The sequence below is a fragment of the Nannospalax galili genome, unplaced genomic scaffold (genome assembly GCF_000622305.1).
Source record: "Nannospalax galili isolate Female #2095 unplaced genomic scaffold, S.galili_v1.0 scaffold205, whole genome shotgun sequence".
NCBI lineage: Eukaryota > Metazoa > Chordata > Mammalia > Rodentia > Spalacidae > Nannospalax > Nannospalax galili.
In genome coordinates, this window is record NW_008353921.1 from 2,492,092 (window position 1) to 2,515,203 (window position 23,112).

General features: G+C 44.7%; 1 protein-coding gene across 1 annotated transcript in view; it reads left to right on the forward strand.

The window, feature by feature from the left end:
• The window catches only part of Mybl2 (MYB proto-oncogene like 2), a 42,453-nt gene that overhangs the window by 14,125 nt on the left and 5,216 nt on the right, over positions 1-23,112 (forward strand). The window contains exons 6-10 of the mRNA XM_008850990.3: positions 2,267-2,426; positions 6,413-6,700; positions 8,464-8,886; positions 11,263-11,402; positions 15,387-15,486. Of these exons, the coding sequence (XP_008849212.1) occupies positions 2,267-2,426; positions 6,413-6,700; positions 8,464-8,886; positions 11,263-11,402; positions 15,387-15,486 (1,111 nt within the window). The remainder of the gene's footprint in view (positions 1-2,266; positions 2,427-6,412; positions 6,701-8,463; positions 8,887-11,262; positions 11,403-15,386; positions 15,487-23,112) is intronic.

Consider the following 23,112-nt stretch of genomic DNA (forward strand, 5'->3'; position numbering starts at 1 on the left):
TCAGACTGCCTGAAAATCACACAGGAAAAGCTGGCAGTTCCAGAGCCGGAGGCCATGGCTACTTCAAAAGATGAGTCAGGAAGATGCCGGGAAGGCACCCTGCTGATAAAAGGAGTCTCTGCATATGAAGCCGAGCCCATAGGCTATCCGGACATGGAGAGACTGCTACTTTACACAACAGGGGTCCCCAACATGACTGGTTCTCACTGTCAATGCTGTTTCTTCCAAGAAACTTTCTGGGCTAGTCTGATGACCTCTACACAGTGCCTATACCTGTCTTTGGAGAAGTGTGTAGCCCCCTTGCCAGGTAGATGTAGTGCCTGTCTCTCCACTATAAGAGTTTAAATGGCTGCCACCTGTCTTAGTTGCCCGTATATCCAAGTACCCTGAATAATGCCTGGTCTGCAGTAGGTGCTTTGTAACTACATGTGAGCAAAAGCATGAGTCTCAGAGCTTAGAGCACCCAGGACTGACCTTAGTGGTAGGAGGGCTGAGATGTTTTGGCTCAGACCTTCCTAGGGTTAGCAACCTGAGATGCAGAGACTTAGGTGTGTTTATCTCTGTGAGAGAACTGGGGACTAGATAAAGAGCTAAGAAAGGATGGGGTCTCTGGTAGAGTCTTGCTGTATCCTAACACAAGGTCAAGATATGTGTGTATGCATGCATCTTTGGTATGTCATCCCAGAGCTGTTATCCAGAGAGTCGTAGGTCAAAGAAGGTGCACTCCACAGCTCAGGGTCTCCTGTACATGTGGAGAATCTGGGTGAGACACCAGTAGCATTCACCCCCTACCCCATACCCCTGCCTGTCTTTGTCATCCAGAGGGCCTGGGGTGCAAGTGGTCACGTACAGGACTTCCTCCCACCCTCCTTAGAGTAGATGTGCAGTGAAGCTATTCCAGTGAGTTCTGGCCACATCTCAAGAGAAATGTCCACTCTGTTGGCATTTCTTTTTATCTTTTGTTTATTTTGAGACAGGGTCTTAACTCTAGCCCGGGCTCTAGACTGGCCTTGAATACATTGCCCTCCTGCCTCGGCTCTTGAGTGCTGGGGTTATAGGTGTGTGCCACCATGCCACACTACACTTGTATTGACACTTTTATACCATGTAGTACTAGGCTTCCATGTTTCCTGCTAACTGCCCTTACGGTGCTCTGCACTCCAGTGCTATATGGCCATGTGCATCTGTGGTCCTGTGTACCTGCTTGCTCCTTCCTTCTTCCTCTGCCTTTCCACTACTCCTGCTGTGTCCTACTGCATGTACCACTATTGAGTCTGTATCGCCTAATCTTTTTTCATTTCATTTCATTTTATTTATTTATTTGGTCTTTTTGAGACAGGGTTTCCCTGTAGCCCCAGCTGGCCTGGAACTCACTATTGTAGACCAGGCTGGCCTTGAACTCACAGAGATCTACCTGATTCTGCTGGGATTAAAGGCACTTAAAGAAAATACTGAAGTTGACTTCTGGCCTACACACACACACACACACAGAGTACGTGCACGTGTGCACAGATGTTTACAGAGCCTGCCTCTGCCTCCTGAGTGCAGGGATTAAAGGCGTGCGCCACCATACCTGGCTTTATTTTTATTTTTAAAATATTTATTATTTTTATTTTTTTGAGTATGAGTTTATTGCCTGCGTATGTGTAAGTGCACCTGTGTCGTGCAATGCCTGCAGAGGTCAGGAGAGGGTGTCAGATCCCCTGGAACTGGAGTTTCAGACAGTTGTTAGCCGCCATGTGGATGATGGGAATTGAACCCGGGTCCTCTGTAAGAGCAATCGGTGCCCTTAACTGCTGATCCATCACTCCAGCCCCTCTCCTGGTCTTTAGTAGGTGATGGATGACCTGAGTATGAAGTGGTCTTCTGATTTTCCATGGAAAGAGGCTGCGAGGGGTGAATAGCCTCTGTGTCTTGGAGGTGAGCAGAGCTGGCATTCAGGAACATTGTGAAACTCCAGTCTAGAGTCAGCAGCTAACAGTTGGCTTCTATTTTCTGTGGATGCAACATGAGCAGAGAAGGGAAGTAGGGCTCCAAACGTATTTGCAGTTTTGTAATTTCTGCCATAGCTTGAATCCTAACATTTGCTAATTTCATGGAGTTGTGTGGAAATTCTCTAAGCCACTGAGGGCTAGAAACAATGAGTCTTCACTTTCATCTGGCCGAAACTTCATATACAAATGTGAGATGTCAGCTTGGAGGAGGGGGTTTCCTCCATGCAATAGCCAAAAGTTGCCAGTCAAAGGTTCCTGGTTTTCTCTTACAGGACGGACAATGCTGTGAAGAATCACTGGAACTCCACCATCAAAAGGAAGGTGGACACAGGAGGCTTCCTGAATGAGTCCAGAGACTGCAAGCCTGTTTACTTGCTGCTAGAGCTTGAGGACAAGGAAGGCCACCAGGGTGTGCAGTCCGTGGAAGGCCAGGTGAGGGCTTCCTAATGACTCTCTCTGGGCTCCTCTCCCAGGTGGTTGTCTTGCATCATTTTCTGATTATCTGACACGGTTTCACTGAACACCTTGTGCAGAGCTGCTCACTAGTTTCTGCCCCAGGGTCTAATTGTGGCCTTGGTGTTTCCAGGGACTTTGCCTGTACGAACTTGAGCACATAGCTAGTACTCGTCTGCCAGCAGGACAGCAGAGCAGCCTGATAAGTAACGCCGAAACTTGGGTAGGGAGGACTTCTCGGCTTTCTCCCCTGTTATTCTTTCCTGTGTGCACACAAAGCATGTTTGCCTTTTTTCCCATCTTTTCTTTTTATAGGTTTTTTTATTTGTGCATACACACGTTTGCATCGTGCACACACATGTACCAGGTGCCTTAGCACCGATGTGAAGATTGTACAGCTTACAGGAGTTGATTCTCCACTGTGTGTGTTCTGGGGTTGAACCCAGGTTGCCAGGCTTGAGAGCAAGTACCTCTATCTCTTGAGCCATCTCAGCAGCCCATGTTTGCTTTTTTTTTTTTTTTAAAAAAGCAGAGTCTCCCTAGTAGCCCCAGCTATCCTGGAACTCCTTTTGTAGATGCCAGCTGGGGTTACAGGGATACAGGGTGATGGCTGTCTCAAACAACCAAAAAAAAGAGATTATATATATCACTCTCTACCCAGAATTTCTTTGTGGGGTTTTTTTTTTTTTTTTTTTTTTCCCTCTTTCTTTTTTTGGAGACAGTCTCCTTATAGCCCCAGCTGGCCTAGAACTCTGTGTAGACCAGGCTGCTCTCAATCTCACAGCTATCCACCTGTCTTTGTCTTTCTAGTGCTGGGATTAAAGGCATGTGACACCATACTTAGCTTGTGCTGTTTGGTTTGGGGGGGGGTGGGGGGGGGGGTTTTGTTTTGTTTTGGACTGGTTCCCCCTGTAGCTCCAGCTGGCCTGGAACTCACTGTATAGACAAGGCTGGTTTGGAAATCAGGTATCTGCCTGCCTCTGTCTCCTTAGTGCTGGGATTAAAGGTGTGCACCCCTATGCCCAGCACTTTTTTTCTAAGCCTTTAACCTCTTGTGATTTATCTCCTTGATGTGTTTTCTATAATGTTGTCTTCTAAAAAGTCACTTAAATGAAATCATATAGTATTGCATTTATAATTATAGACCGAGAAGCTGATACGTGCACGTGCTAAATTCGCCTACCTCCCAAAATGAACTATATATTTTTTAACTTAAAAAAAGTTTCTGCTAGACATTGTAGTGCATGCTTTTAATCCTCGCACAGAGGCAGAGGCAAGCAAATTTCTGAGTTCAAGCCTAGTTGGTTTTATATAGCAAGTTCCAGACCAAGGAGGGCTACATAGTGAGAACTTGTTTTTTTAAAAAAAAAAACTTAAAAAAATTTTAGAAATTTATTACTATGTGTATATATAGTGTGTGTGAGGGGAGCAAGTGTCACAGCTGAAGGTCAGGACAAACTTAAGGAGTCATTCTGTCCTTGGATTCTGGAGCTTGAACTCAGGTTGACAGGCTTGTGTGGCCAGTGTTACTGAGCCCCTCTTCTCTCTCTGTCTCTCTGTACCTCTCTCTCTCTCTCTCTCTCTCTGTGTGTGTGTGTGTGTGTGTGTGTGTATAGAGGTCAGAGGATAATTTACAGGAGTTCTCTCCACTATGTGGGTCCCAGGGATCAAACCCAGTTAACAAGATTGTCAGCCAGCACTTTCACCTGCTGAGCTGTCTCTCCAACCTAAACTTTCTATTTTTAACCATATCTCAAATGATTTATTATTTATACCTGATCTTAGGGATAAGGCTGAGAAGCTGATTTGTCTTTTAAAGATCAAGGCTAGAAGCAAAGATTGCAGTATGAAGATTTGACAGTGAACCATTGTCCTGCATTCCCTTGTGCATTCTGTCATCCTGAGCTATGTAATAACTTGTTTGTTTATTCTACGCCCTCTTTTTTGGGGGGCGGGGGTTTGAGGCAGAGTCTCCCTGTAGCCCTTTGAGCACAAGGCTGAATAGTGAGAGCTGCGTTAGCATTTAAAATTCCACTTTGCTGAAAGTAGTTTGTTAACATGTCTTTCTTCCCACGCCATAGTTCTACATGGAGTGCTGCCCTTCCTGGGTGGTTCTGAGCCCTACACCGGGCTGAGCACAGGAGGCAGTACAACCTCGGTCTCCATCTCACCCATTCCTCTCGAGTCATTTTGTTTGTTTTTATTTTGTGTATATGTGTGTTGGGGTGGGAGGGACACACATACCACAGTGCACAGGTAGAGAGAGGTCGGAGAACAATTTATAGGAATTGGCTCTTTCCACCATGTGGGTCCTGGAAATCAAACTCAGGTCATCAGGCTTGGCAGCAAGTGCCTTTACCTGTGTTGACATCTTTTCATGGAAAACCTTAGTGTCTTTATTTTACAAGTAAATAAACTGGATCTGAGAGGTCACAGCACTTGCTCAGAGGCAGTCAGTGGCTTAGTTCTGTCTGGATCAAGCCCCACCGTCCCCGCCCCCATCTTGCTGCCATGACCATTACCATGGTGACTTGCTTCTTACTTTCTGGGTGGCTTTTGTTAATGTGACATGTTCAAGGCTGCACTGGTCCCTGTGCGAGTTATGAACTATACTTGTTCCCTGACTTCTACCCTTAGAGTTTTGCTGCAGAGGATTTTCCTTTGTTAGGATATTGTACCCATAGATTTTCAGACTTCCCAAAATAAACATCTAGAAGAGTTGCAGGAACAATAAAAGGAACTCCCATGTACGGTTACAGGCTTTGACATCCCCAGGGCCTTGTGCTTACCAGGTAAGTAGTCTACCACAAATCCACAACTGCAAGGTTTAGCTAATTTTTTTACATTTTGCCAGACTCACATTATCTTTCTGTATGTATTGCTTTTGTGTCTGAGCCATTTAAGAGTTATTACATCTTAGCTGGGCATGGTGGTACAGGCCTTAATTCCCAGCACTCCGGAGGCAGAGGCGGGCAGACATCTTTACCCATGAATGCAGCTGTATTTCCTAAGAATAAGGATTTAGTCTTTGGTCCTTAGTACATCTTCATACCATCCAGGGACTTTCACATTGATTCGGAACCATTTTTGTTGTCAGAGATGGTAGTGATTTGTTTTTGTTTGCTTGCTTTTTTTTTTTTTTGAGACAGGGTCTCCCTTGTAGCCCCAGCTGTCCTGGAACTCATTATGTAGACCAGGCTGGCCTTGAACTCAGAGATCTGCCTGCTTCTGCCTCCTGAGTGTTCGGATTAAAGGCGTGCTCCACCACGCCTGGCTGTTTGCTTGATTTTTAAGTAAAGTGTGTGTAACTCTGGTTGTCAGGTTCAGCTGCAAGCACCTTTACCCACTGAGAGCAGCCTTACCTGCCCACTTTTTTTTTTTAAATTTTATGTGCATGAAGTGTTTTGCCTGCATGTTTGTTAAGACCATGTGCATGCAAGGCCTATGGAGGTCAGAAGAGGATGTCAGATCTCCTGGAACTGGAGTTACAGATGTTTGTTAGCAGTCATGTGGGTGCTGGGAACTGAACCTGGGTCCTCTACAAGAACAGCCAATGCTCTTAAACACTGAGCCGTCTCTCCAGCCCCCCGACTTTTTGGTGTTTTGAGACAGGATCTCATTCTGTAGCTCAGGCTGCTCTGGAATTCACTATGTAACAGCCCAAGCTGGCCTCAAACTGGACAATCCTCCTGAGTGCTTGGATGATAGATGGGTGCTACCATGTCCAGCCTTGATTCTGGACTGTAGTCCATGTTCCACTTTTTCCCATGGTCATTCTCATATCACATGTTGCATTTAGTTTTGGGTCTCGTTAGCCTGTGTCATGAGTATATGGTATAGCTGGAATGTCTTTCAATTTGTATTTACCTGAGTTACCTTATTTGACTCAGGTTTATGACTTCAGCAAAAAACTATAGTACTGTCAATATTTCAACAAAAATACAGTGTGCCCTTGTGTCTGACAGGGAAGTCTTGTGACCAGCTGGCCCCTGGCGTCCTCTGTGGTGAAGGAAGAGGAGAGCAGTGAGGAAGAGGTTGCAGCAGCTGCTATTTCTTCTAACGAGCATGATCCTGTCCCTGTAGAGCTGGGCCAAGTGCACAGCCTAGGGTCCCTGGAGGAATTCAAGCGTGAAGACCAGGAAGACTCCTCACCAGAAATGAGCCTGCCCTACAAGTGGGTGGTAGAGGCAGCAAACCTCCTCATCCCTGCTGTAGGATCCAGCCTCTCTGAAGCCCTGGACTTGATTGAGTCGGTATGTTGGTCCTGGCTCTTCATGGTAGGCACAGAGCAAGAAGCGTTTCTTGGCATTTTTCTTTTGTCTCACCCTGCTACCATTTATTGACCAATGTGAATTGCACAGCTCAGAGCAGGCTGGGGATATCAGTGAGTCCCTGTGTTGTCCTTGCCCTGCAGCATCGGAGTGGGGTGGGAAGGCTTTCTAGAGAGGGCACTGTACTGTCCAAAAGTGTGACTGACTGACAGATAACAGGGAAGAATGTGGCTTCACAATGGTTACATTTCCTTGGAGAGGGGCCCAGGAAGTCACAGGCGCTGAGGCTGGCTCTGGAGTAGCAAGTAGATTTGTTTCCTCAGCTCAAGGCCGTGCTGTGATTACTACATTAGGTGTTAGAGGCTGTGCTCTGTTGTGTGGCTTTTCCTGGGGAGACATAAATAAGCATCTGTTCTTCCTAGATATGGTATCAATGACATTAGAGAAATGCCTCCACACAAGTCTAGCTTGATGAACTTATGAGTTTATTGGAGGCACAGGAGTGTGGGCAACTCAAAGGCTGCTGCATCACCAGAATGCCCACTCCAGCATGGGTGAGGGACTCACAAAAGTGTCCCTGGGGTTCACTGTCTAATTGCAGGCATCCTACAGGGGGAGAATCTTTTCTTCCCCAGCAATTGTTTACTGCTTTTATAACAAGGAGCCTTGTGAATCTTGTAACTTTTAGACCTTCCTGGGTCTCTTAAATTCTGTTGGCTTCCTGAGCCTTTCCCTCTTCCTAGGTGGAGTTCAGAGGAATAGCTAGACATAAGGACTTAGGTAGGGTTGCCTCTTGTGGTCTGTGTCTGCTTCAAGCTGTATCAGCAAGAAGTGAAGTCCTGACATCTGGTTCAGACCTCAGGCTCTTCCATAGGTGCTTTCTACCACTGGTAGGAGTGGCACAGATCAAAGAAAGGGTACCATACAACCTTCTCCCTCTCCTGCAGCATCCTCCCTGGGTAGTCCTGTAGGATGTGTTTCTAGGCTCCAAGATGCCATCAGTTCCTGGTCCTTTCAGAGGTCAGTTTATGGGTCTGAGGTTAGCTCTACTGCAAGCTGGTCTCCACTTTTAGGAATGAACTGCCCCAGGCTCCAGCAAGTCTCAAGGACCAGAATGTACCACTGGGGTCTAGATCTCCTCAGGGCCACAATTCCCAGATAAAGTGGAACCCTTTCTTTCCAGAAGCCTTTAGGTAAAGGTGGGAGGACCTGCAGTGAGGTTTGTTCTTAGGAGCTTAGTGTGAGTTCTTGTTATGAAAGCAGGAAAGGGGATTGGTGAGATGGCTCAGCAGGTATCGGTACTTGCTACTAAGGCCTGACCACCTGATTTCAATCCCCAGGATCCGCATGGTGGAAGGAGGGAGCTGACTCCGCAAGTTGTCCTCTGAAATCCATGTGCGTGCTATAGTGCTCTCCTCTCTCTCTCTCTCTCTCTCTCTCTCTCTCTCTTTCTCTCTCTCTCTCTCTCTCTCCCTCTCTCCCTCTCTTCCTCTCTCCCTCTCTCCATAAAATAGATGTAATTATAGAAAAAAAAAAGTAGGAGAGTCATGGTTCCCCAGCAAGGTTGCCGTGGGATTGGAAACAGCTTATAAAGTGCTGTGATGGACAGGCATCTTATTCAGTCTTCTGTATTTTGATCTATAAATATACATAAAAAGCTCCGAAGAAATCTAATGATTGGTCCTGCAGCTGGGGAACTGAATCTGACACTCAGAAGAGTGCTTTCTAACCTCCCACTCTGGTAGGACCCCGATGCTTGGTGTGACCTGAGTAAGTTCGACCTTCCTGAGGAACAGTCTGCAGAAGGCAGCATCAATAGCAGCCCAGTGCAGCCCCAAACACTGCAGTATCAGCAACAGCAACAGGCACTGCCATCCCGCCATGCTGCCACACTGGGACCCAGCATGACTGAGTATCGGCTAGATGGCCACACCATCTCGGACCTAAGCCGGAGCAGCCGGGGCGAGCTGATCCCCATCTCCCCCAGCACTGAGGTTGGGGGCTCAGGCATTGGCACTCCACCCTCGGTGCTCAAGCGGCAGAAGAAGCGACGCGTGGCCCTGTCTCCTGTCACAGAGAATAGTGCCAGCCTGTCCTTCCTGGACTCCTGTAACAGCCTCACCCCGAAGAGCACGCCTGTCAAGACCTTGCCCTTCTCTCCTTCTCAGGTGTGTGGGCCTCTCTACCTATCAGCCTCCATATAGAGACACCTAGTGTCAGTGAGGGTCTGGCATAAGCACGTACCAGTCAGTCAGCATTCACTGAGTGTCTGCGCTGTGCCTGGCCCTGCTGCATGGAACACTCTGGGTTATTGGAGATCCAGATCATTGCATGAAGAGGAGACTGTGGTGCTGGGAATGGGGTCACTTGTTCTGTTGCTGTGACAACAGACCTGACAAAAATAGATTAAGGAAAGAAGGGTTTATTTTGGTTCACAGTTCCAGGGTACAGTTCATTCATCCTGGTGGAGTGTGGGCTGCAGCCACAGTTGGCAGACAGGGATATTATTCTTGCTCAGCTCCCTCCCTGTTCGGTCCAGGACCCCAGTCCATGCCCACATTTAGGGGGAGTCATCATACCTCAGTTAACACAATCTAGGAAACCGTTACAGACATGCCCAGATACTTTTCCATGATGTTTGTAAATGCTGTCAGTTATAGTCAAGGTTGACTGTCTCACTAGGGATCCAGGAGGACTTCAAAGGGTGGAGGGATGCTTACACTGAGAAAGCAACAGGGATCTCTGGGTAGTAAAGAAAAGGCAGAAGGTTGAGTCGTATTTGCTGAAAGAAGCCATTCCATGACCATCTGTTCACAGCAGTTCTGCCAGCAGTGGGAAGGTGGAGGAGTGGTAACTGACAGATGACATGGCTGTGCCTTTGGGCAGCAGTCAGTGCTAGGGACCGGCTCTTGATAACTGAACATGCTAGAGGATGGAAAGGGCTGTGGTGACAGCAAACTTTTGAGTCCTCAAGAAATTACTGGTTCTGGGTCTTCCTCCAGGGGTTCTGTTTGTTATTCATGTGGGGTTTTGAACAAGTCAGGAAGGGGCACTAGGTTTGTTGTAGGGACCAGGGGAGGTGCTTAGATTCCCTGGAGAGCTTGGTGGATCTGGGTATCTCTTTCTCCATGGCCTTGAGCAGAGGGAAAGGTATATATAAGGTTAGGGTGTAAAGCTGTGGTGGACATGATGGAGGTCAGACCTTGGTGGCCTTCCTGGTAACCTAGGGTCTACATACCTTGGGGCTATAGGAGGGGATGGACTGCAGGAACAGAGGATAGGCAGTCCTTGAAACTACCATCTCTTCAGACAGGGACAAGGTGAGTAGAGGCTTTGGGTTTTGTTGGACCTGTCCTGTGATCCTGTGGGATGAGGTACAACAGTGCCATATTGTGAGATGGAGTCATATATAGTGATGGAGGCTCAGTCTGTGGGTCAGATTGGTGGTACTTCTAGAGAGGCCATGGGGCATTTTGTTAGGGCTTCCATGAGAATACCACACATTGGGTGACTTAGACAATCCCAGTACTGAGAACAGATTTTCTCACAACTCTGAGACTAGCAGCCCAAAATCAAGGTGTCTGAAGAGCCATGGCTACTTCTCAGGTCTCTTTCCTTGGATGGCCCTCTCCTACGCAGACTGTCTTCATACCATCCTCTTTGGCCCCTGAATCTCCTAGTTTTTCTGCAACAGTCCCTGATTTTGTAATCTTACGAAGACACTAGTCATTGTGTTAGGCCCATACTAATGACTTGATTTTAAGTCACTTAACTTTCTAAAGTTCTTGTCTTTAAATACAGTCCCATTCTGAGGTCCTAGAGGTTAGGGCTTAAGCATGAATCTGAGAAGGACACAGTTCAACCCAAGACACACTCCAGGTGAGTGCTGGTAGCCAGAGAAGGAGCTCTGAGTGCAACATATTCTGGAAGGATTGGGCCTGATAACTGCCGTGCCCTAGACATCTTTCCTTTGTGACTGGGCCTGAGGTTGCAGGTGACCCTCTTGGCTTGTGACAGAACCTCAGAGCTGTGGGGGAGCTTGAGAACCTTGACATAGGCTCTATCTGGATTTCTTATGGAGCCCAGTGTAAGAATCTAGAGGTCTGAGTTATTCTGTGAAAGGGGATCCAGTAATACCTGATTCCCATGATTTGTGGGGAATAAATTTCCTGTCAGGTGCTTAGTTCTGACAGGAACAGCACGTCTTTGAGGTTATCACCATCCCCTGAGCCCTGACAGGGCAGTTACCTGATTTTGTTTCTGCTACACAGAGCTATTCTCCCCCAGTCAGATATCTTTGTAGGAGTTGGGTGATAATGGACTGCAAGGTGTGATGATGAGCCCAGGGTCTCATCCTATTGATGGGTTCCTGTCCATCTGTCTTGGTCTTTGCTGGTGTGCTACAGGTCAGGATGGGTCCTCAGCCTTAGAGAACAGACACGTCATGGCAAGAGACTCCTCACGTCTCTTCTCTCTGTCCTCTGAAGGCCTCAAGAATCCTTATGCAGGTCAACTTGTCTCATGTCCCGTCTCTCCCCTGGCAGTTTCTGAACTTCTGGAACAAACAGGACACCTTGGAGCTAGAGAGCCCATCTCTGACGTCCACTCCAGTGTGCAGCCAAAAGGTGGTGGTCACCACGCCCCTGCACCGGGATAAGACACCCCTACATCCGAAGCACGCTGCGTGAGTGCTGCCTGGCCGTCTGCCAACCCTGGGAAACAGTAGACTTGGTCTTGGAAAATGGTCTCCCTTCTGGCCTTCTCACCTCTTTATTTCTCTCACTGTAACCTGCTCTTTTACCTTCTTTCTCCTTCATTTTGTTTAACTTAATGGTCCTGTAATCACAAAGTTCAAACTTCTACAAAATCATAATCTTCCTTTTATAAACATCAAGCAGAGATTGGCTAGTTTGGGCAGGAACATGCCCCTGGGCTCCTTCCAATACCTCCTTGGGCGCTTGAACACAACTCCTGTCTGTCCTCAGCCTGTGGGCTACACAGGGTCTGTGTTAGGAAGGGCTGCACAATTTCTGTGTTAGCAGAGTGAAACTAACATCTGAGGTAGATGCAGGTTACTTCACTGCTTCCTGTGTATTGGTTTTTCTGTAGGAGAAACACTGCAGTCAGTCCACAGATAAGGAAATCATGAGATTCTGGAACCAGTTCAGGAATTTGACCCCCTGTGATAAGATGTCATTTCAGAAACTGTTTATCTACTGCTTTGAAATCACTCTAATGATAGGTCTTGTGGGCGTGGTAGTGCACGCCTTTAATCCTAGCACTCAGGCAAATCTCTGAGTTCTAGGCCAACCAGGGCTACGAAGTAAGATCCTGTCTAAAAAAACCAAACAGACAAAAACAAACAGCCTCTGGTTGCTTAGTGTCAGTCTGTGTCTCTGTAGCTCTGATGTCTGCCATGCTCTATCTGGTTGTCCCCTCCCTGTGTATGGATGGCTAGGAGCCTTAGCATAGCTAACTGAAGTATATCCCCGTGGTCTCAGGGATCACTGTCGTTGGTTGCCTGATATCACACAGTAGCATTCATCTGTTCTTTTCTAGAGAGGGTAGATCTGGTTCTTGGTGACCAGAAGTGGAAGCCTACAGCTTTGTCTGTAAATGCAGATATCACAAATGCCTTTGATGCCCCTGTTTTCCAAGTTGGTATTGTTTTGTTACATTAGTTTTATTATAGCTCTTGTATCCTGGGTTTGAAGGTGCTATGTTGTTGGAGACAGGGTCTCATGTATCTTCTGCTGGCCTCTAACTCATGGTAGCTGAGGATGACCCTGAATTCCCCTGTCTTCCTATTTCAAACTCCCAAGTGCTAGCATTACAAGGGTGTGCTACCACACCTGGAACCTTTTTTCTTCTTGTAGAGGTTGTGGCTTGTTGGAAGGGACAGTTCACTAGCAAATATAGATGTTCCTCAACTTGAAGTAGAGTTCCATGCCAATAAACCAACAGGGGAAGGGATATAGCTCAGACGTAAAGTGTATGCTTAGCATACAGCAGGAAAAAAAAGAATGGAAGGAAGTACTATGGATAATGCATTTACATGGACACAACTTATCAAGATAGCTTAGCTTAGTCTATCTTAAAACGGGTTCAGTGTGCTGTTCTGCAGTTGAATAATTCTAACATGGACCCTGCCTCATGGTAAAATACTGTGACTGTCTCTTTCATGTATACAGCACCGAGATTGAGAAACAGTCTCTGTGTGGTTGCATACGCTGCCTTGGTAAACTCCAGAAATCAGAATTGGAGCTGTTGTTAAGTTAGGAACCATCAGTAAACGGGTGCAGATCATTATGCGATCCGTAGTGGTAGTAGACACTGTGGTCTGCAGGAAGGTTGCACGGGCCTGAGGACTGGAGCACTACTGAGTTCAAGAGCATAAGCATGACTTTGTGTGTAAGAGCAGCAGTGTGGCCCCTGAGTGCAGAGTGGGCTGGGTGATAGAGGTGTGGGCTGTGCCTGGGCTGGTGTCCCCCATGGAACAAGGTCAGTGCAGTGTTAGCCTTGAAGTTTTCCTGCTTCACAGAGCAAGTCTGGGTGAGGCTATGCTTGCTGAGGTGTGGCCTTTATCATTGGTTGCTTGGTGATGGGAGCTGGATAAAGAAATCTTTAGGGATAACAGCTGCCACTCAAGATTGAGGCCATGGCTTTGCTTTTTGCAGCATTTATATCACCAAGAAGTCCTGTGTCAAGCTGCTTTCTTTATAGAACTTTTCTGTCTCCATCTGTGTAGGATATTTTTGTTTTGTTAAATTTGCCAAGCTGTACATGAGTTTGTTTGTTTGTTTTCTTCCTTTTTTTAGTTTTTTTTTTTTTTAAATTTAGGAGTGGGAGTTGAGGCAGGGTCTTACTGGCTGGCCTAGAACTCAATATGTACATCAGGCTGTCTTCAAACTTACAGAGATCTGCCTGCCTCTGTTTCCTGAGTGCTAGGATTAAAGGTATGTGCACCACACCCAGCTTTTTTAAATTTTAGGGGCGAGTGGGGATTGAGGTAGGGTCTCATTGTATAGACTATGTAGCCCTGGCTGGCCTGGAACTCACTATGTAGACCAGGCTGTCTTTGAACTGACAGAAATCTGCCTGCCTTTGCTGAGTGCTAGGATGGATTAAAGCTGTGCACCAACCACCCCCAGTGTTTTGTTTTTTCTTTTCCATTATTTCATGTATGTATGTGTGTGGAAGTCAGGTCAGCTTATAGGAATCTATTCTCCCCTCCCACAGTGTGGATCCTGGGGATCAGGCGTGTTTAGTCTGTCCTTTACCAGGTGTAGTATTCTTCATTAACCTTTTAACTGTCCTTTCATTTTCACCCTCCTGTTTATCATTTTAGACCCTTGCTTTGGCCTCTCCTGAGAAAGTCATAGAATTTGCCAATTGATTTTCTTTGGTTTACCACCTGCCCAGTTCTCTCTGGCTTCCAGAGTTGCGTTTTTCTTTTTCTCCTGTGTCTTCTAGCTACTTTCCTGAGGTGTTGACTGCTTTTCCTCTTTAGTGCTTCTGGTTGAACCCAGGTCTTCATGCATATTAGACATTTGCCATAGTACTGAACTACACCCTCAGCCCCTTCTGAATTTGCTAGCATTCACATGGTCCCTGTTAGCTCAGTCTTGTGATGCTTTGCATTAAAGAGGTTCTAGAATTTTCCTCATATCCTCCCAGCTCATATTCAGTTCTGGTTCCTATTTCTACCTTTGAACTGGGAAGTATTGACTTGTACTTACCTGTCCTTGCTGTTCCTTAGAGAAGGGGCTCTCTCTGTCCATTTGAGAGAAGGTAAGGGTTGGGATGAGGTTGTGTGGATCCTTGTTAATCTGTGTGCCCTGAAGATGAAAGAAAAGAATGGTGTGCACTTAGATCCTCTTCTTTTCCTACAGAATGACCAGGGCTTAAGGAGAGGGGTGGGTCATAGCCCTCCGTGTCCAGACTTGCCTTATACTCCCCGTGTTCTATTGCCCCTGTTACACATTGAGAGTCAGCTGGGAAGCGTGTTAGGTGACTATGGGGGAAGAATTCAGCACCTACCAGGAGAGCTAAAATTTGCCATGACCCTGGCCCTGGTGCTCTGGGTTATAAAGTATCCTTTCCCCACCCCCTTCCCAGCAGGCTTCTCCATCACGGGCAGAAGCATGAGTGAAGGTCCACATCTGGTAGAAGGGGTATAGTGGATCTGGCTCTTCTGAAGTCTCTTCCTCCTCCTACCTTTCTGCCCCCACTGTGATGATTTGAGGGGACTTGTGGAGATTACGGCTTCACCATCTTATACCTGAGTATCACATACTTTCTGCAGAGAGGGTACACAGGGTTGTGGTCTTCCTGGATCACTGTTCCACCCCTCCACTGGGCCTGAAACTTAACCCTGGGCCTCCTTGTTTCTGTAAAGTCTTGAATCTATGCTTTGTGGTGGAGTAGCATTCTTTTTGCTGTGTGCGTTTCTTGTCCCCTCTTATCCTTTCTCTAACGATGGCCCTTCCCTTGGGCCTGTGACCTGGACCTGAGCAGGCAGGCAGTCACCTGGACCAGTTATATATAGTCACCTGTACAGTGGAGGATGGTGGAGGTTGGGGAGTGGGGACAGCCACTGTGCCTCAAGTGACAGAGAAAGTAGATATCTGTTGTCCTGTTGTTGAGCCCTTTCTCTGACCCTTGGCAGGTTTGTAACCCCAGATCAGAAGTACTCCATGGACAACACTCCCCACACGCCAACCCCATTCAAGAATGCCCTGGAGAAGTATGGACCACTGAAGCCCCTGGTATGTGACACAGTTGCAGTGAGACTATGCTGTATATTCATCCGACATTGTGATTCGTGGGCCCTTTTCCCTCTGAGATCTCTAGATTCCTCTTCCCTAACAAAAATACAAGTGTCCTATTTTTGAAAACGGAGACATCAAGGCAGATACTTGGCAGCTCACCAGCATTTCTTGGGTGCCTTCAATGTGCCAGGCAGCCACTGGCTGGTAGTAGAGACAGCAGTATTCTGGTGAAACAGCTTGTGGGACTGGAAAGGTGGACATTAAATATGCCACCTAAATAACTAAACTGCTTACAAATAACTGAAGTGCTCAGGTAGTATAAAGGGCCAAGCCATGCATGGTGGTGGACACCTGGGAGGTGGAGACAGGCAGATCAAGAATTCAAGATTAGTGGGGCATGTTGGTGCATGCCTTTAGTCCTAGCACTCTGGAGGCAGAGGCAGGTGGATCTCTGTGAGGTCAAGGCTAGCCTGGTCTACATAGTGAGTTCCAGGACATCTGGAGCTATAGGGAGACCCTGTCTCAAAAAGACCCAAAAAACTTTTGCATCCCTGGGTAGAATAACCACTAGCTTCCTGGGGCCAGCATCTTTACTGGGTAAATTCGGCAGCACTCACTGCATCTTTGACTCCCCCAGCCTCATTCACCCTCCCAGCTCCCCAACCCCATCTCTCTTCCTGGCCTGGGCACTGGCCCATTTCTTGTTGTGGCACCCCAGGCCTCTGGACTGACTTCTTGAACCAGACTTCCCACTGCTTTCTGGTCCTTTGCATCTGGACCAACCCACTTCCTCCCTGTAGTCCCCAGGAGCTGTTGGAGCCTCTTCTCATCCCTACCTCCCTTTGCATCCCTGGGCAGCACAGCCATCAGCTTCCTGGGTCCAGCATGTTTCCTGGACCCTGGTTCCAGGGCAGCCCAGTCCCCAAATTCCTGAGGCCAGCATCTTTCCAGACCTTAGGAGAAAGCCTGAGAGAATCTGATCTTCATCCGACTTGGGCCTCTGTAGAACTCCTGAGCAGCAAGACGAAAGCAATTTGGCCCCTCCAATATAAACAAAAGAGAGAACCTAAGTCCTAGACCAACCAGCTTTTCATGCCCAACAAGTAAAACACAAAGGCACATAACATTCACAAAAAGAAGCAGATCTAAACTCAACAAATGAAGTCTTCAGTCTTACACAAGAATCAGAAACTACAAAAGAAATCCATATGTCAAAGTCACAGGGAAAAAATAATGACATGAAAAATCTAAACAATATACCCCCACCAAGTACCAACAGTCCTATAAAGGAGTATAATGAGAACCCCCTAGAGATAACACAGGACACGGAACTCAAAAGAACAGTTATAAACATGATAAAAGAATTCAGTAAATTTGAAGAACACACAATGAAATTAAAGAACTGAAAGAAGATAGGGATAAACTTCAAATTCAGAAGAGTTAGAAATATTGAAGAATACTCAAGCTGAAATGAAGGAAGTGAACACTCAGTAAGCCAATTAGAAATGACAGGAGAAAGCCTCACCAATAGGATGAATGAAATGGGAAACAGAATATCAAAACTGGAATATAAAGTGGATGAATTAGACCATTCAAGCAAAGATTATGAAATATTAAGAAAATACAAGAATGGAATATGCAGGAATTGTGTGACACCATAGAAAGACCAAACTTGAGAATCATACAGGAAGGAGAAGAATCTCATGATAATGGTGTGGACCAGGTCTTCCACAGGATTGTAGAAGAAAATTTCCCCAAATTAAAAAAAGACATGCCCATACAAATACAAGAAGTATATAGAACACCAAATAGACAGGACCAGAAAAGAAACTTTCCATAGCACATCGTAGTAAAAACACTAAACGAACAGAACAAAGAGAGAATACTGAAAGCTGCAAAAGAAAAACAAGTCACATATAAAGGAAAATGCATCAGAATTGCAGCTGACTTCAGTGCAAACTATGAGAGCCAGAAGAGCCTTGGTCCAAAGCATTCCCAGTTCTAAATGACCACAGAGGCCAACTCAGATTACTTTACCTGGGCAAAATGTCTATTATAGTTGAAGGGGAAAGAAAAGTCTTTGTGACATAAATAGGCTGAAAGAATTCATGTCCCCAAAACCAGCCCTTCAGAGAGTTCTTGAAGCAATACAAAGAGCTGAAGAAAGGAATGACTATACCCAAGAGGCTACAGAAAGAAATTCAATGAACGTATAGCTGTGGAAATACATAGCTATATTAAGAATGTGAACAGAAATAAAAATGACAAGATTCAAAACACATCTTTCATTAATTACTTTAAACATCAATGGACTGAACACCCCAGTCAAAAGACAGACAAGTTGAATGGAGTAAGACAGAAAACCCATCCTTTTGTTGTCTGCAAGAAATTCATCTCACTTTCAAGGACAGGCACAACCTTAAGGTTTGAAAGGATGGAAAAAAAATATACCAAATGACTGGTACTAAGAAAAAAGCAGGCATTGCAATTCTAATATCTGACAAAATAGACTTCAAACTAAAACTAATCAAAAGAGATAAAGAGGCCACTTCATTCTGATCATTTGACCAAGAAAATATTACAATCATGAACATATATTCACCAACTTCTGGTGCACCCAACTTCATTAAAACAGTACTACAAGACTTTAAGACCCAGATTGATCCCAACTCATTAATAGTAGGGGATTTCAGTACCCCATTGTCTCCATTAGCTTGGTCAACAGGACAGAGAATTAATAGACATCCGAATTAAACAATACCATACATCAAATGGACCTAACAGACAACTACTGAATATTCCACCCAAGCACCAAATAATATACTTCCTACTCAGTGCCCCATGGAACTTCCTCCAAAATCGCCCGTATACTGGGGCACAAAACAAGCCTCAAAAATACAAAAACATTGAAATAATTCCATGCATTCTATCAGACCAAAATGCAATAAAGCTGAAAATCAACACTGGAAGAAACCCTAGTAAGTACATGAACACATGGAGATTAAACAACACACTCCTGAAATGAATGGGTCAAAGGAAAAATTAAGAAGTATTCCTGGAACTAAATGAAAAGGACAGTACAACACAACAAAACCGTAGAGGGAAGTTTATAGCTCTAAGTGCCTTCATTAATAACACAAAGGAATGATTTAACATTGCAACTCAGGACACTAGAAAAGCAACAAATGAAACCCAAACCCAGCAGAGAGGAAGAAATAACAAAAATCAGAGCAGAAATTAATGAAATAGAAACAAAACGATACAAAGAACCAACAAATCCAAGAGCTGGTTCTTAGAAAAAATAAACAAGATTAATAGACTGCTAGCCCAGTTAACCAAAGGAAAGAAAGCACCTCCAAATCAACAAAATCAGAGATGAAAGGCGAAGCATCACAAGAGACACCAAAAAGATCCAGAACATTATAAGGGAATACTTTAACAACCTATATGCTACTAAATTTGAACACCTAAAGGAGATGGATGGGTATCTAAAAGCATGGGAACCACCAGACCTAAACCAAGAAAAGATCAACAGCTTAAACAGACCCATAACACACAGGGAAATTGAAACAGTAATACAAGATCCCTTGACTAAAAAAAGCCCAGGACCAGATGTATTTACAGCAGAATTCTACCAGACATTTAAAAAAGACCTCCAACCAATACTAAAATTATTCCAAACGATAGAAATGGAGAACTCCCAAGTTCCTTCTGTGAAGCCAGCATCACTCTAATACCCAAACCCGATAAAGACACAACCAAAAAAGAAAACTATAGACCCAAATCCTTCATATAGATGCAAAAATTCTCAACAAAATATTTGCAAACCGCACACATCGAAAAGATCATCCACCATGATCAAGTTGGCTTTATGCCATAGATACAGGGATGGGTATCTAAAAGCATGGGAACCACCAAACCTAAACCAAGAAAACCAATATATGTTAGTCAATAAACATCATAAACCATACAAATGGATTCAAAGAGAAGAACCACATGGTCATCTCTCAGTATGCATTTATGTTCAGTCCTAGAGGGAATTGGACTGGAGGGAACATACTTCAACATAATTAAAGCCATATACAACAAGCCCATAGTCAACATCATTTTAAATGGAGAAAAACTGGAAGCATTCCCATTAAAATCAGGAACCAGACAAGGCTGTCTGTCCACTATCTCCACTCCTTTTTAACACAGCGCTTGAAACTCTTACAAGAGCAGTAAGACAAGAGAAGGACATTAAAGGAGTAATAATTGGAAAAGAAGAGATCAAATTACCCCTTTTTGCAGACAATGTATTATATCTAAGAGATGCTGAAAATTCCACCAGAAAACTACTAGAAATTATTAACACTTTCAGTAAAGTGGCAGGTTAAAAAATGTACAAAAGTCTATAGCCTTTCTGTATATCAATAACAAGCAATCAGAGAAAGAGTTCATGGAAACACTCCCTTTCACAATAGCTGCAAAACAAAAAAAAAAGGAAAAAAAAAAAACCTAGGAATAAACCTGACCAAAGACATTAAAGAGCTCTATAATGAAAAATTTAAATCTTTAAAGAGATTGAGGAAGGCATCAGAAGATGGAAGGACACCCCCCGCCCCCATGCTCATGGATTGGAAGAATTGTGAAAATGACCATCCTACCAAAAGCCATTTATAGATTCAATGCAGTGTCAATCAAAATCCCATGATATTCTTCACAGAATTGGAAAAAAACATCCTAAGATTCATATGGAAACACAAAAGACCCCAGATAGCCAAAGCAATCCTGAGTACTAACAGCAATGCTGAGGGGATTACTAAACCAGATTTTAAACTGTATTACAGGACTATAGTCATAAAAACAACATGGTACTGGCACAAAAATAGACTCGTAGATCAATGGACCATAATTGAATACCCAAATGTGAGTACATACAGTTTCAGCCACCTGATAGTTGACAAAGGGGCCAATATTCACTGGAGGAAAGAGCACGTTCAGCAAATGGTGCTGGCAGACTGGTTCTTCCCTATCTTTCACCTTGCATAAAAGTCAACTCCAAATGGATCAAGGACCTCAATGTGAAGCCTGAAACTCTGAAACTGGTAGAAAACATTGGCAATAACCTAGGTATATAACCAGGTATAGGTGTAGGAAAGGATTTTCTAAACTGGACATCAATTGCTCAGTACACAAGGTCAAGAATCAACAAATGGGACCTCATTAAACTAAAAAGCTGTACATCAAAAGAAGGAACCAAGGAAGTGAAGAGAAAACCCACAGAATGGGAGAAAGTCTTTGCCAGAATATATAATGAACTCAAAAAAGATCAAGAAAGGAAGTAACCCAATTAAAAGATGGGCCAAGGAGCTGAACAGAGAGTTCTCAAAAGATGAAATAAAGATGGCTAAGAAGCATCTTAAAAGGTGTTCAACATCACTAGTAATTAGGGAATTGCAAATTAAAACCACTTTATGATTTCATCCTACCCCAGTCAGACTGGCTAAGATCAAGAGAACAAATGATACCAAATGTTGGAGAGGATGTGTGGAAAGGGGAACACTCATCCACTGCTGGTGGGGCTGCAAACTTTTTCAACACCTGTGGAAAGCAATGTGGAGAACTCTTAAAAAACTACAAACGAACCTACCATTTGACCCAGTTATACCACTCTTTGGCATATACCCAAAGAACTCATCCTATTGCAGACACTTGTACATCCATGTTTGTTGTTGCTCTTTTCACAATAGCTAAGAGATGGAAACAGCCTAAGTGTCCCTCAACTGATGAGTGGATAATGAAAATGTTGTTCATTTACACGATGGAGTTTTACTCAGCAGTAAAGAAAGATGAAATCATGAAATTTGCAGGTAAATGGATGGAACTAGAAACTGTTTACTAAGTGAAGTAACAGACTCAGTAAAACAAATGACATATGTTCTCCCTCATATGTGGATCCTAGCACCAAATCCTTATAAGTGAGTATCCAGACATAACTACAGGAACCAGAATGATGGAAAGGAACCAGGGAGGTAAAGGAAAAAGAAAGAATATGAAAGAGAACAGCACTAGGAAACAGGTGTTATTAAGGGAGATGCAGATAAAAATTGCAGTTAAGAGGAGGGGGGAGGGAGGGTTATACAAGAAACCTCGGGGATAAAGGAAAAGAAGGAGCTCAAGAGAGGTGGGACCATATGAAAAGGGTATTATTAAGGGAAAACTGGGGGTACTTTAAATGGGGAAACCATGGTGGAAGGGTTAGAGAATGGGAGAGGTAAATGCCTGGCTAGTTTTAAAAAAAAAAAGGCGCCGGGCGTGGTGGCACACGCCTTTAATACCAGCCCTTGGGAGCCAGAGGCAGGTGGATCTCTGAGTTTGAGGCCAGCCTTTTCTCCATAGGGAATCCAGGTCAGCTGGGGCTGCAGGGAGACCCTGTCTCAAAAAGACCAAAAAACACACAAAAAAACAAGGGGAACTATATTAGTCTAACAACCTACTGACAAATTATACATAACAACTACCTCAAGGAACATAATATATGTCTAGTCAAAGTTTGTCTGAGAACCTTTGGTCTTTGCCCAAGCTTTATCTACATAACACATGATAATTAAAAGTACTAGGCTGGTAGAACTAACCTTCTTGGATGTGTAACAGGCATACTTTGAGGCCTATACTAATTTAGTCAGAGGGACTTAGGGACAGTACATGCTCCTTGCCCTCAAAGGTTAACTAAGTTCCAGGGGACTATGCAGCATCTCTCAAAATGTCCTGTAACGAGATGGACTTGAACATAGTGTCCAGTCTATGAAGAGGAGGTTCAATACAGAGGAAAGATTTCCTCCACGCTTCCAAATTAAGCTGTCCATGATCAAGGAGGACCTTTGACATTCACATAGATGGAACTGGTAAGCCAGGGGCTCCTGGTAAGCCAAGGGCTCCTCCTAAGGCCATGTGACCCCTGAGGAATAGGTCCTCAAATGATCCTAAGATTAAAAATAAATTGGTTTATTTGCGCCAACTGCATGGTCTTAAACACACATAAGGAAAGTATAACTAAAGGTTAAAGGGATCAGTAGAATTCTTTGAGTCCATGTGTATAGCTAAAGGCTACATAACAGGAAGCAATGCTAGATAGAAGATAACCTTTGAGTTGTTGGCCAGCGTGGCCCAAGAGACTCCCAGACAGCAACCCAGCATAGAACTGGGAAAATGAACAGCAGGCCCCAATCTTACCTAAAGGAATATTGGCGGTAGCTTGCTGCTAGATGAACAGCTGATCTTCCTGAAAAAAGGAACTGCAGGTAGGTTGACTAGAGTCAGTGAATGGACAAGCACTGGGGAATGGCTATGGGCCCTGACAACACTGGACAGTAACAGGGATGACAGAGTATATGGACTCCAGTGAGGAGGCTATGGGAGGGTGCCACTTGGGATGTGGGTGTATAGATGAAAAAGATTGAAATGTTCTATATGAAATACACACAAAAAACTCAATTAAATAATGAGTTATATTTGAGGAAGAGGCATAAAAATTTGCTTCATGTTAATTAGTAAATGTGAAAAACGTTACCATTCATATCTACCTGACGACTTTATATCCATGCTCAGGTGCCAAGGATCTCAGAAAGTAACCCACTATGA